This window comes from Gorilla gorilla, chromosome 3, assembly GCF_029281585.2.
Source record: "Gorilla gorilla gorilla isolate KB3781 chromosome 3, NHGRI_mGorGor1-v2.1_pri, whole genome shotgun sequence".
In the NCBI taxonomy this organism is placed as follows: domain Eukaryota; kingdom Metazoa; phylum Chordata; class Mammalia; order Primates; family Hominidae; genus Gorilla; species Gorilla gorilla.
In genome coordinates this window covers 107,472,263-107,485,254 of record NC_073227.2, presented here as the reverse complement: position 1 = coordinate 107,485,254, position 12,992 = coordinate 107,472,263, and the positions used below count along the sequence as shown (strand labels likewise).

At 38.1% G+C, this 12,992-nt stretch overlaps 1 protein-coding gene and 1 pseudogene across 2 annotated transcripts in view; one reads left to right on the top strand and one right to left on the bottom strand.

Annotated features, from left to right (window-relative positions):
* The window catches only part of KLHL8 (kelch like family member 8), a 60,432-nt gene extending 49,901 nt beyond the window's left edge, over window positions 1–10,531 (top strand). For both annotated transcript variants that reach the window (XM_004039083.5, XM_055384617.2), the window contains exons 7-10: window positions 178–346; window positions 555–714; window positions 6,559–6,760; window positions 6,996–10,531. In XM_004039083.5, the coding sequence (XP_004039131.1) occupies window positions 178–346; window positions 555–714; window positions 6,559–6,760; window positions 6,996–7,119 (655 nt within the window). In that variant the 3' untranslated portion in view covers window positions 7,120–10,531. The remainder of the gene's footprint in view (window positions 1–177; window positions 347–554; window positions 715–6,558; window positions 6,761–6,995) is intronic.
* Window positions 2,900–4,372, bottom strand: LOC101131800 (uracil-DNA glycosylase-like; annotated as a pseudogene).
* Window positions 10,532–12,992: the final 2,461 nt, after the last annotated feature.

The window sequence follows — 12,992 nt, the reverse complement described above, 5'->3', positions numbered from 1 at the left end:
GTTTGGCAATTCTGTAGCCATCTAGTCAAAAGCTTTGATAGATCTAAAAATAATGGAAACAAACTATACTGTTTGAAGGTTAATATGATAAATGATTTGCATTAGCACAATTTTTTATATGACTTTTTTTCCTGGAAACAAACCCATTTGCTAAAGTATGTTTTATTGTCTCTGCAGGCGAGGAATTGCCTTGGCTTCCTTAGGAGGCCCAATTTATGCAATTGGAGGGTTAGATGACAATACTTGCTTCAATGATGTGGAGAGATATGACATAGAATCTGATCAGTGGAGTACAGTGGCACCAATGAATACTCCCCGTGGAGGAGTTGGCTCTGTTGCTCTAGTAGTAAGTTATATGGCAACTTGCCATTAAATTACATTGCATTACATTCATAACCAAAATAAGGAAAGGTCCAATATATCATCACCAGTATGAAGATATTATATATCATATTATTTCCTGAAATACTGCCTTGTACATTCTAATTTACCATTAAAACAATATATAAATAAATTCGAAATCTAATGTGTTTTGTTTGACTCTCTTCATTTAGAACCATGTTTATGCAGTAGGTGGCAATGATGGAATGGCTTCTTTATCTAGCGTGGAGAGATATGATCCACATCTGGATAAGTGGATAGAAGTTAAAGAAATGGGTCAACGACGAGCAGGCAATGGAGTTAGCAAGCTTCATGGTTGCTTATACGTAGTTGGTGAGTAAATGGGTATTTCTCTAATATATCAGTATATACAATGACAAGTGTTGTATAACAGAGTAACAAAAATTACATTACATTTAGCCTTAAGTAGAATCGGTCCTGAAATGTGCTTTTGAATTCTTTCTTACAAAATTTTGTTTATAATTAACAGAGAATTGTACATGTTCAGTCTAATGCTTTTGAATTCTTTTTTTTTTTTTTTTTTTCAGAGGGAGACAGTGTCTTTCTGTTGCCCAGGCTGAAGTGTGGTGGCACAATCGTAGCTCACTGCAGCCTTGAACTCCTGGGCTCACATGATCCTCCTGCCTCAGCCTCTCAAGTAGCTAGGACTAGAGGCCCATGCTATCACACCCAGCCAGTTTTTTTCTGTTTTTTGTAGAGATGGGTTCTTGCTGTGTTGCCCAGGCTGGTCATGAACAACTGGCCTTAGGTGATCCTCCTGCCTTGCCCTCCCAGAGTGCTGGGATTACAGGCATGGGCCATCATGCCTAGCTGAATTGTTAAGGTCACATTCATAATTTTTGTTTAAATCTTCATCTTCCATGTTTAAAACATGTACAGCCTTATTTTTCTAAGAGTAACAAATTTATTTAAAGAAGGGGATTACATTTAAATAAGGTATATGTTTTTAAATGGAAGGACACAGATTGAATGTGCTTTGCTACAATAAATTTTAAAAGGTCTAAGATTTGTTTTTCTCAACCTCATTTCAAGGGAAATTATGTTGAATACTTCAAGTAAGCCAGTAGGTATTTATTTATTTATTTTTGAGATAGAGTTTTGCTCTGTCACCCAGGCTGGAGTGCAGTGGTATGATCTCAGCTCACTGCAATCTCTGCCTCCCATGTTCAAGCAATTCTCCTGCCTCAGCCTTCTGAGTAACTGGGATTACAGGTGTGTGCCACCGTGCCCAGCTAATTTTTGTATTTTTAGTAAAGACAGGGTTTCATCATGTTTGCCAGGCTGATCTTGAACTCTGACCTCAAGTGATCTTCCTGCCTTGGCCTCCCAAAGTGCTGGGATTACAGGCATGAGCCACCGCACCTGGCCTAGGTATTTCATATAAATAAAGGTCATGTCAATGTTTATATTGCTTTTTTTTTTTTTTTACTTTAACAATCTTTTATTACCAAACCCCATGCAGGTTTAATGCTTTAACCCACCTAACAGCAAAAAAAAGGCATTGCTAACAAGATCAAGGATGAAGGTACAGACCCAATAAAGATTGTGTCTTAAAAAAGAGGGATATATATGTGTGTGTGTGTGTATATATGTATATATATATCTTTTAAAAAATAAAAATCTCTAGTGTTGCAGAAAAAGATAAAGTGATTTCAGTCCATAAAAAACAGCATGCAGCAGTTTGTGCTATCTTAAAAACCCCAACTCAGGATAACCCTAGGAGAAAATCACCTCCCCCCATTAAAGAAGAATTCTCTTTTCTATTCTTTCTTGTCTAAATTTCACTGCTTATTCCACGAAACGCCGAAAGAATAACAAGACTCAGTTCACATCCCTCAGCCCTTGTCTGTCTGTTAAGGCCAACACCAAGGGCTGTTCCTTAGGAGTCTTCACCTTTACTACAATCAGAAAATTGAGCCCTAATTTCACGGCCAGATTTCTAGAAACCTGCAAAACCCTCATAGTTCCCTCAAGGAAGGACCTGAAGGCCCCTTGAAAGATCAAGGGAGTATAAGTGTACTTGGCAGAGACTGGAATGCCTGCCAGGCTGGGAAAAGGGGGCCTTTCTACACAAAAACACCTTGTAGTTGAAAGTCTAACTGGGCAAAACCAAGTAACAGCAGGCATCAAACTATGGTTCTACCTAAAAGGTATATTATCTTCCCCCTTTAACCATAAAGGTAAGGGGAGGGGTGTGGGGTAAAGAGAGCCAAGTGAGCATTTGACTTCATCTGTCTTCTGAGAAGTTAGCATATTTTAGGCTGAAGCCATGTTGTAGAGACATTTGGCCAAAGGATAGTCTTTGCTATGTGTGGCTATATAAAGCTGCCATTTCTGGGCAGCCTGGTTCATGGCTGCTTTATGGAAGCTTTACCCCTTATGCAGAGTATTTAAGAATTAATAGGAAAATTTTCAGTTTGATTTTGTAAGTGACAAATACTTTAACAACAGCTTCCCAATAACCACCAATGGAGACAGACTACTCCTCAGCTCAGGATCATAGCTCCTTCCAGTCAGTGGGCTTCTTGCTAGACATCTGCAGGAGCTCATTGGTCTTAGAAAATTGTCTACATCCAAAGAACCCTCTGTACACGGGAAGGAATGAGCCATCTGCAGCACATGGTGCTGCTTCCTGTGCATGACACTGCCCTTCTTCTTAGCATAACAGCCCCAGAGCAGAAAGACAAGGCCATTCGAGTTCTGATTTAGCCAGGACACAACCGCATTGGTAAATTGCTCCCAGCCTCCTCTTTCCTTATGAAAATTGGCTTGATGGGGCAGAACAGTGAGGACAGCCTGGAGTAGGAGAACACCTTATTTGGCCCACCCAGATAAATCTCCATGACCAGGATGAATAAAACCATATCTGTAGATGGCTCTTTATAAATGTTTTCCAAACCAGGCAGAGGTGGAACAGGTCTTTGAACACTAAAGCAGCCCATGAACTTGATTCGGTCTCTGATATGGGTCCTGTCCTGGGATGACAACCTTCACATCTCTTATGTCACACATCTGGGTCCAGGTGAAGACTTAGTGTGGGGGTGGATAAACAGTGTAATGTTTCCTTTCTTCTGCGACAAATCCTTTTATCTTGATAAAATACGTTTCCCGAATTCCATTGAGGTGCTTCTTCCAACTCTCACCAAAGCCCATGGACATGTTACAGGCCATGAGTCTTGAGTAGGGCCACAGCCTCGTTGCTCTGGATACTGATCAACTGCCCAGCAGCAAGAAGGGCAGCGTCTTGGGCTTGTCTTGTCTGGCCGGGGCCTTCTTGGCAGGAGCGGCCCCCGCATCCTCACTGTCCTCACCATGGCTGCCCTGCTGGTCCCCAGGTCATCCGGCTCAGGGCTGCAGGCACGTTGCTTCCTGGTGGGGCTGTGGGAACGAATGCACACCACTTGGGGACTGCAAGGCTTGCCCTGGCTGTAGTGTTCAGTAATTGATCTATATTGCTTTTTGACTTACTGAATTGCAGAGTTGGGAGGAACATTAGATCAGTGGTTTCTCAGACCGTAATGTGCATATGAATAATCTGGAGATCTTGTTATATTGCAAAGGAGGGGCCTAGTTTCTGTGTTTCAAACAGTTCTCAAGTTATAGTGATGCAGTTTCAGGTTCACACAACACACTTCCAGTAGCAAGGCTTTAAATGATTATGAAACGGGAATAATGTCTATCTTTCAGAATCATTTTAAGAATAAGAGATAATACATGTTAAGCATCTCAAAGTGTTTCCGGCACTGTGTAGTTCCCCAATACATGATTAGCTATATTGTGATTAGTAATACCTTCCTTTATAGAGGAAATGAATTCAGAGGGGTTGTCACTAGCAAAGGTCACATTTGCTTATATATGTTGATGTAAATTGTTTGTGTTACTTAACATATTTCTTATAGATATTTATATGCTAACAATACAGCGTTCTCTTATAAGTAGCAGAAGTAATGCTGAATCTTTCAGTGCTCATGTGTATTAAAGAAGAAGGGAAGTAACATAATTTACCTCTACATCTTGCCTGATTATCACAACAGCTCTGTAATGTAGTCAAGAGACTCAGAGAGAATGAATAATTTACTGATGTTCACATGCATAAATAAGTGGCAAAGCTGGAATTTGAACTTGGATCTGTGAATCCAAAGTTCTTATGTTACATCATTGCTACCTCTCACAGCTCCCTGTCTACCACAGGCATTGACATGTGTTATATGTCGACAGGAATAACATTGTTGCTGTTACTTTTTAAATCTTTTGGACCCTTATAATTAGAATAGACATGGTAAAAATAAGAATGATTCAGGTTGAACATTAAAAAAATCTTCTTGGTCATTCAGGTTCTACTTAAAACAGGTACAACTGATTTGAATAAGAAAAAATTGAAGGTGTGGGCATGTCTAACATCCTAATTGCATTTTGCTTTTTCTATCCCTGGTTTGAATTCTTTGTTATAATACATTTTTATGCATTATCTGGGGAAATGATAGGGAACTAGTGAAAAAGAAGACTATGGAAAATATAGCTATCAAAAACTTGGCCAGGTGCAGGGATTACCCCTGTAATCCCAGCACTTTGGGAGGCTGAGGCAGGAGGATCACTTGAGGCCAGGAGTTCAAAACCAGATGGAGCAACATAGTTGAGACCTCATCTCTATTTAAAAAAAAAAAAAAAAACTGGCCAGGAGTGGTGGCATATGCCTATAGTTACAGCTACTTAGGAGGCTGAGGTGGGAGGATCGCTTGATCCCAGGAGGTTGAGAGTATAGTGAGCTGTGATTGTGTTACTGCACTTCAGTCTGGGCAACAGTCAGACCCTGTCTCAAAACAAAACAGAACAAAAATTTAAAAAAACCCTTAATCTTCTACGTTAGCATGAATAATAATTAAAACCAAACCCTTTATTATAATGAAAAAATGTTTTATATAATGATTGTAATGGTAATGACACTATACATTTGTCAGAATTCGTGGAAAGAATGCAGATAAAATTGGTGAATTTCATTTTAATTGATTTAATAAAATTAAACCCATTAGAGAGGTTGACTTGAATTTTTTTTTCTGACCTTGTTTTTTTTTTTTTTTTTTTTTTTGAGACAGAGTCTTGCTCTGTCGCCCAGGCTGGAGTGCAGTGGCACAATCTCGGCTCACTGCAAGCGTCTGCCTCCCAGGTTCACGCCATTGTCCTGCCTCAGCCTCCCGAGTAGCTGGGACTACAGGCACCCGCCACCATGCCCAGCTAATTTTTTTGTATTTTTAGTAGAGACGGGGTTTCACTGTGTTAGCCAGGATGGTCTCGATCTCCTGACCTCATGATCGGCCCCCCTTGGCCTCCCAAAGTGCTGGGATTACAGGCGTGAGCCACCACGCCCGGCCTCTGACCTTGTTTTTATATAGATTGATCATAATATCAATACTTTCTATTCTCAGTAAATTAGGCTGCCACCAAAGAAAGCTATTATATTCATTTAGACTTGGAGCCCAAAAAGAGACACTTGTTTTTAAAGGAAGGAGCACTGTTGAAATAACAGTCTCTATAACCTCAGGAACAGATTAAGTACATTGCTAGAATGAGCTATAGAAAGGACTGCTATCTTCCAGAATATGTAGCAGGAAAATGTTGTTTTGACAAAAATTGGTGAGAATTCAGTCATAGTCCACCATTTCTGTAATTATGATGGCGATTATAGTATTAAGGGAAACAATCGGAAAACTTTAACTTTTATCTGGATGAATCATGATTCAGTTTATTCCTTTCTTATGCCTTCTTACTGTTTAAGATATAATACACAGAGAAGGAATCTCAGTACTGTCTTGCTTGTCTCTAGACGGCTAAGGACAAATTTATGAATGTTTGTGTTTTTTTTTTCTTTTTCTCTAAATGATCTGCTTAGATACAGGGACTCCAGTTTTTTCCTACTTACAAGATCTTTAATCCTAGTATTGAGGAAAATGTCACTTACCTAACGTGGAATTGTAGACAACATCTAATGGTAGTTGTTGGTGGTGGTAGACAGGTATTGGGATGAATTTTTTAAAAAAATTTTCTCTAAACCATTCTAAAATGATTTTAAAAGATTGGGTTGTAAAAGCCATTGAATTGAAATTTAGTAGTTAATTTCTAAGGAATGTAATGCTGTTTTTAAAATATTTCTTTACATAGGTGGTTTTGATGATAATTCTCCTCTGAGTTCAGTTGAGCGGTATGACCCCCGAAGCAACAAGTGGGATTATGTGGCAGCACTTACTACTCCCAGAGGTGGAGTGGGAATTGCAACAGTGATGGGCAAAATCTTTGCAGTTGGTGGTCATAATGGCAATGCATACTTAAATACAGTAGAAGCGTTTGATCCAGTGCTGAATAGGTAATTTACATGTTGTCTCTGTGCTTTATATTATCTTCTGGTGTAGTAGTAGATTACTTCAGAGTGTTAAAATGTTGCTAGTCGTAGTTAATACTAAGCTTTGGGATATCTTATCTCCCACTGGAAGCTTGCTGTCCTACAAAACCAGTCTCACATAGGGAATTTTTGTCTTTGGTTAGTATTTTGAGTAAAGTAAATTATGCTTTGTAACATTTTTTCTTCTCTGTCTTTTCAGGTGGGAGCTTGTTGGATCTGTGTCTCACTGCAGAGCTGGAGCAGGAGTAGCTGTGTGTTCCTGTTTAACTAGCCAAATTCGAGATGTAGGTCATGGATCCAATAATGTGGTTGACTGTATGTGATTTGAGTTCTGGCCACCGACAATTTAGTCATATCTGATAGGTACAAAAGAAAACCAAGATTTTGATATGACCACCTTTCAACACTTTTTACTGCAACTAGAGTCTTATTTAAATGTTAACTGTTGTATTGTGACTAAGTACAACTTTTGGAATGATACCTGAAGAATTATTAGTAATAGAGTTAAATTTGATACTTCCTGCTTTTTGCAAATAATGGAGTAGGGAAGAAGACAGTCGAACTTAAAATCATACCTACCCTGAAAAATGCTTAAAGTAGTGCCAAAAATCTTGAAATCTCTCTCTCTGTCTCTATTTGGATGAATCAAAATGTAATTTGTTGAGTTTTGCCTTTTATTTTGCCTAAAGATGTTAACGTCAGGCAGTGGGTTTTTCCTAGAGGAGAGATTAGTACCTATTCATTAACACAAGGATACATAAGAGACTTGCCCCTTTTGAAGATCATTTCTACTTGGTGCTGATGAATTTATGCCTAGCTTTTTTTTTCTAGGTGGTGATTTTTCAATTTCTTTTATATTTACGGAAGTAGAAAAAATGTTCTGTCTTTTTGAGTGCCACTTAGCTGCATTTTTCAGAAGCTTATAGGCTATAAGAAGCCTTTAATTTCAGTTTGAATTGCTAGGACACCAAAAGACCTAGCTGGGCTAACTCCATCCAAATGATTTTACAGTTTTATTTTTTCATCTTTTGCAAAAAGTATTTGTTACATAATCAAAAGGTGAACCAGAGGAAATATTGAACAAGGTTTTAAATCTGATGTTATTCTGGTGCCCAATTGAGAGACCTTGAGAAAGAATGATGCAGATTACATGACTCTAATGTGGGCAGTCTGAAAATATCTTTAACTGTCTTCTTTGATCATTTGATTTTGGATCCAAGATTTATCAGCTCTCTGTTTTGCTATTTGCCACCATCCTGGTTTTTCTGACTGTACAGAATCAATCTGCATTTATTTATTATCAGAAATGAATGCATTTTTACAAAAACCTTTTTGTAGACTGTAGTTTATTGATTAGTTCAAGCCCATCATGAACTAATTAAACATATTGTTGGTAAAAACAGAGATTGAAATTACTGTTTTTATCATATTTAAATCCCTCTGGTGTATTTATTGAAATTTAATTAAAAATATTTCTACATATTGATTTGAAGCCAGGATATTGATGGACCTACAGATTTAACAGCTCTTCAAAGTTTTAACTAGCATTATAAAATGGCCTATTCATTATATGTATATTTTTTTATAAATATTTATCAAGAACATGAAAATATTTTATTTTGTATTTGCAGTGCAGTTTGGCACCTCTCTTCCAGGCCTTTCTAAGTTTTTGTTAGTTGTGTCTTCGAATTTATTGTAGTTCACCGCTGGTCAGTAATCTGGTTCATAAGGAAGCTGGGGCAGTGAAAAACACTTCCTTGATCCATCCAGCCCTAAAGTTCATTGACTAATAGCTCATGCATCTTATTAAATGGGATTCTGGACTTCTACAGTAGTGTGGAAAGCCACATCACAAAAAAAGCCACATCACAAAAAAAAGCCAGTGCCTATTGAGTATACCAAACCAAAAAAGAAAAAAAAAAGTTTTAAGAGGGGTCAGGCTGGCAGATAAAAGTCTCTTATGAAGCAGATATAAATCCAGTAAGCTATTTTTTTCTACCCATGGGCAAGTTCATAAGTCATTGCTGGATCTGAACCAGTGTTCTTTTGTGTAAGTACAACCATATTTCAGTCAGTCCAGAGGCAGTTAACCCTGTAGCACTTACTAGACTGGTGACAACTGGCTGGATGTGGAGAATAAGTGTCAAAACCTGGCTTCAATGTCTATTTCTCATGTCTAATGGAGTTCTTATATTACAGTGTTTGTTTAGCTATGGTTACTAATATGTTTGTTGTATTTATTTTCAGGGAGAGGATCTTGTTATTGTTTCCTGAGATTATTTAAAATGTTTTTTCTTTGATGTATTTCTGTCTTTCTTATATGTAAGGAGTTATAAGGGTTATTGTATTTTCATTTCTGGTTTTTACTATACAATGGTTATCTAACATACTAAGTTGGTACCCTACCTACCCGTAAAATATGAAATACTCAGAAGTAAAGTGTGTGGGCAATCAGAAGCATAGCCTTCAAGGACCTGACAGCAGTATGAAAAGATAAATAGGCCAGGCATGGTGGCTCACACCTGTGATCCCAGCACTTTGGGAGGCCGAGGTGGGTGGACCACCTGAGATCAGGTGTTTGAGACCAGCCTGACCAACATGGTGAAACCCTGTCTCTACTAAAAGTACAAAAATTAGCCAGGCGTGGTGGCGCATACCTGTAATTCCAACTACTCAGGAGGCTGAGGCAGGAGAATTGCTTGAACCGAGGAGGTGGAGGTTGCAATGAGCCGAGAGGTTGAGCCATCGCACTCCAGCGGTGAAACAAGAGTGAAACTCCATCTCAAAAAAAAAAAAAAAAAAGATAAAAAAGCAGAATCAATATGTGCACAGTTCTCTTGATCAGGCAAAAACACGTTTATTGAGACATGAAATGAGAATCAGGCTGAAGGAATCATGCAGCTGAAAGATGATTATATTCATAGAAATGAAGAGATGAAATATTCAAAGAAGATGGCTATTTTATTGTGAGACTTACCACTTTAACCTCATATGTTAACAGCACCTACCAAAAAATGATATGAAATAGAGCTAAAATACTGAAATTGCAAATGGACAAAAGAAATCATGAAAATTTGTTTATTATTTCTTCAATAAATATTTCTAGGTGCTTTGTGATTCTTTCATTTAGTCATTAAAGCCATTGCTTTACTATATTGTGTTGCCACTTTAAAAACAAGTTACTTGACATTGTTTTTGACAGATTTCACTATATTCTTATGTAATTAATTGATTATTTCTAAAATGTTTGAATAAACTTTGTACTCCCTCTAAGGAGTATTTTATTCATTCTTTTAATTCCCAAATGAACTTTGAACTTACAGTGCTGTTGAATGCCTTGGTAAGGACTTCTTTAAATTGCATAAACTATTCTTGTAAATGGTAAACTTGAGAATTTTCTTTGTTTCTTTTTTCTCTATGTCTTAAAGAATGCCTTTAGAATCGAATTCATGTTGTATCAGTTAAGAATGTTTCTGTGGTTTCTCGTATCAGATGTGTAAAGAAATTATTACTGGGATGCCGTTGGCTATGTCTCTTTCCCCTTCATGTAAAATTCCAAGTGTCAGTAAAACTTCTCTATAATATTTTCGTAAAACCATTTATAAATTTGTTATAATACTCCAGCAAATCAATGTAATAAGTTGTCATATATATCACCAACTATGGATATCAAAAAGTTGGGGTCACATCAGTGCTATTTAATTAAAATACATTGCATATTTCTATTAGCACAAACTTCTGTCTAAAAGGTCTGTGTAACTGCTTCTCATCATTATTTGATTGCTGTTATGGGATCCTGTCAAAACTGTGTAATTGTTTATTCTCCATTCCTCAAATACAAAATTGAGTATGTTGGCTATATTTTTCTCCTTATATGAAGGATCTTTATGTTTAACTGAAAATTTTAGAAAGCTTTTCGTTTTCCCTTACGAAAATTAAAGTTTGAAGGTAACTGATGTAAGTAGTTTCACTGATCTTAAGCAGTTGTCTCTTCAGTAATTGCAGACTTGTACTATATAGAAATGAGACTATGCATTAGGATGACTGTTGTCCTTCCAAGTAGAAACCTTGCAAAGTTGTAGCTTTTTAAAAAAATTAAGGTTGCCATTGCTAAAACTTCTTTTGAAACTCATCTTTGAAAATAGCCTGAAGAGATCATTTGTAAGTCACTCAAAAGAATTAGTCTCATCATAGTCATATGTTAATCTTGACCAAAATCTTAACTTGATTATTCATCAAACATGATTGAAAATATTTCATGTCTATTTTCATAGGTAAAATCTGCTTTCAAAGAAGTGAGGTTTTTCATCTACTGGTAAAAATGTTTTCAACACTAAACAGTTTGAATGAAATATTTCTAAAATCCTGAGCAATGGCAAGGTCAGTGAAAGAAGTGTATAGTCTCTTTGAGGGGCAACCTTATTTGAATGCAGAAATTCTGGTGCGTTTTTTGTTGTTTTTAACAAGTAACTCTTCCATTATCTTAGTGGTTTGAGGCTAAGTTCAGTAGAATATAAGGGGTTTCTTAGATATGAGTAATAGTTATGGGGAGTATTAGCTATCATTTAAAAAAATGTATCACCTGTACCAGTCACTTAATAACATTTCTCATCTTTACAGTAATTCGATACTTTACCGTTAAAAAAAAGGTTCAAAAGTTAAAATAGATTCAAAGACATTAAATAACTAGTCAAAGATCACAACTAAGTTAGTGATTGACTAATATTCTTTGTGACTAAAAAACTCAACCGCTCCACCTATATCAGTTATACATACTTCTGCATTCACTAGGTAATACAGTATGCATACATTAAGAAAAGATAATTTCCTTTTTTTGTAGTCTCTTCTTAGCAGTATGAAAGTATTTCTGGTCACTGCATTTCTCTTTTGTTGTTGTTGTTGTTGTTTTTTGAGATAGAGTCTCACTCTGTTGCCCAGGCTGGAGGGCAGCAGCATGATCTCGGCTCACTGCAACCTCCTCCTCCTGGGTTCAAGTGATTCTCCTGCCTCAGTCTCTTTTTATTTTATTTTATTTTATTTTTTGAGACAGAGTCTCACTCTATCGCCCAGGCTGGAGTGCAATGGTGTGATCTTGGCTCACTGCAACCTCCACCTCCTGGGTTCAAGTGATTTTCTTGCCTCAGCCTCCTGAGTTGCTGGGATTACAGGTGTATGCCACCACACCTGGCTAATTTTTGTATTTTTAGTAGAGATGGGGTTTCACCATGTTGGCCAGGCTAGTCTCGAACTCCTAACCTCAAATAATCCGCCCACCTCGGCCTCCTAAAGTGCTGGGATTACAGGCGTGAGCCACCATGCCTGGCCTGGTCACTACATTTCTATAGGTAGTATTTGATGCATACATAAAAATATATGCAACATGAAGACATAATAATAAAATACCTATGAAGCCACCCACTAAGAACTGGAGCCTTTCTGGTAGTATTAACCCTACCTTTGTGTTCCTTCTCAATTCCAATCCCCAGCCTACTCTTTAGGGGTAACCACCTCCTTGAATCTATCATTTCTTTTTTTTTTTTTTCCCCTTTTGGTTTTTTTTTTGAGATGGAGTCTTGCTCTGTCTCCCAGGCTGGAGTGCAGTGGCGCGATCTCGGCTCACTGCAAGCTCCACCCCCCGGGTTCACGCCAGTCTCCTGCCTCAGCCTCCCGAGTAGCTGGGACTACAGGCACCTGCCACCATGCCCGGCTAATTTTTTGTATTTTTGTTAGCCAGGATGGTCTCGATCTCCTTACCTTGTGATCTGCCCACCTCGGCCTACCAAAGTTCTGGGATTACAGGTGTGAGCCACCGCACCTGGCCTCCTTTTTGCTTTCATACATATGTCCCATGGCTATATGTTGTTTATTTTTGTGAACTTTATAAAAAATAGTATCATCCTGGCGGGGCGCGGTGGCTGACGCCTGTAATCCCAGTACTTTGGGAGGCTGAGGTGGGCCAATCACGAGGTCAGGAGTTTGAGACCAGCCTGGCCAACATAGTGAAACCCCGTCTCTACTAAAAATACAAAAATTAGCCAGGCATGGTGGCACGCATCTGTAGTCCCAGCTACTCGGGAGGCTGAGGCAGGAGAATCGCTTGAACCCGGGAGGTGGATTTTGCAGTGAGCTGAGATCGCGCCATTGCACTCCAGCCTGGGCAACAGAGCAAGACTCCATCTCAAAAACAAACAACAAA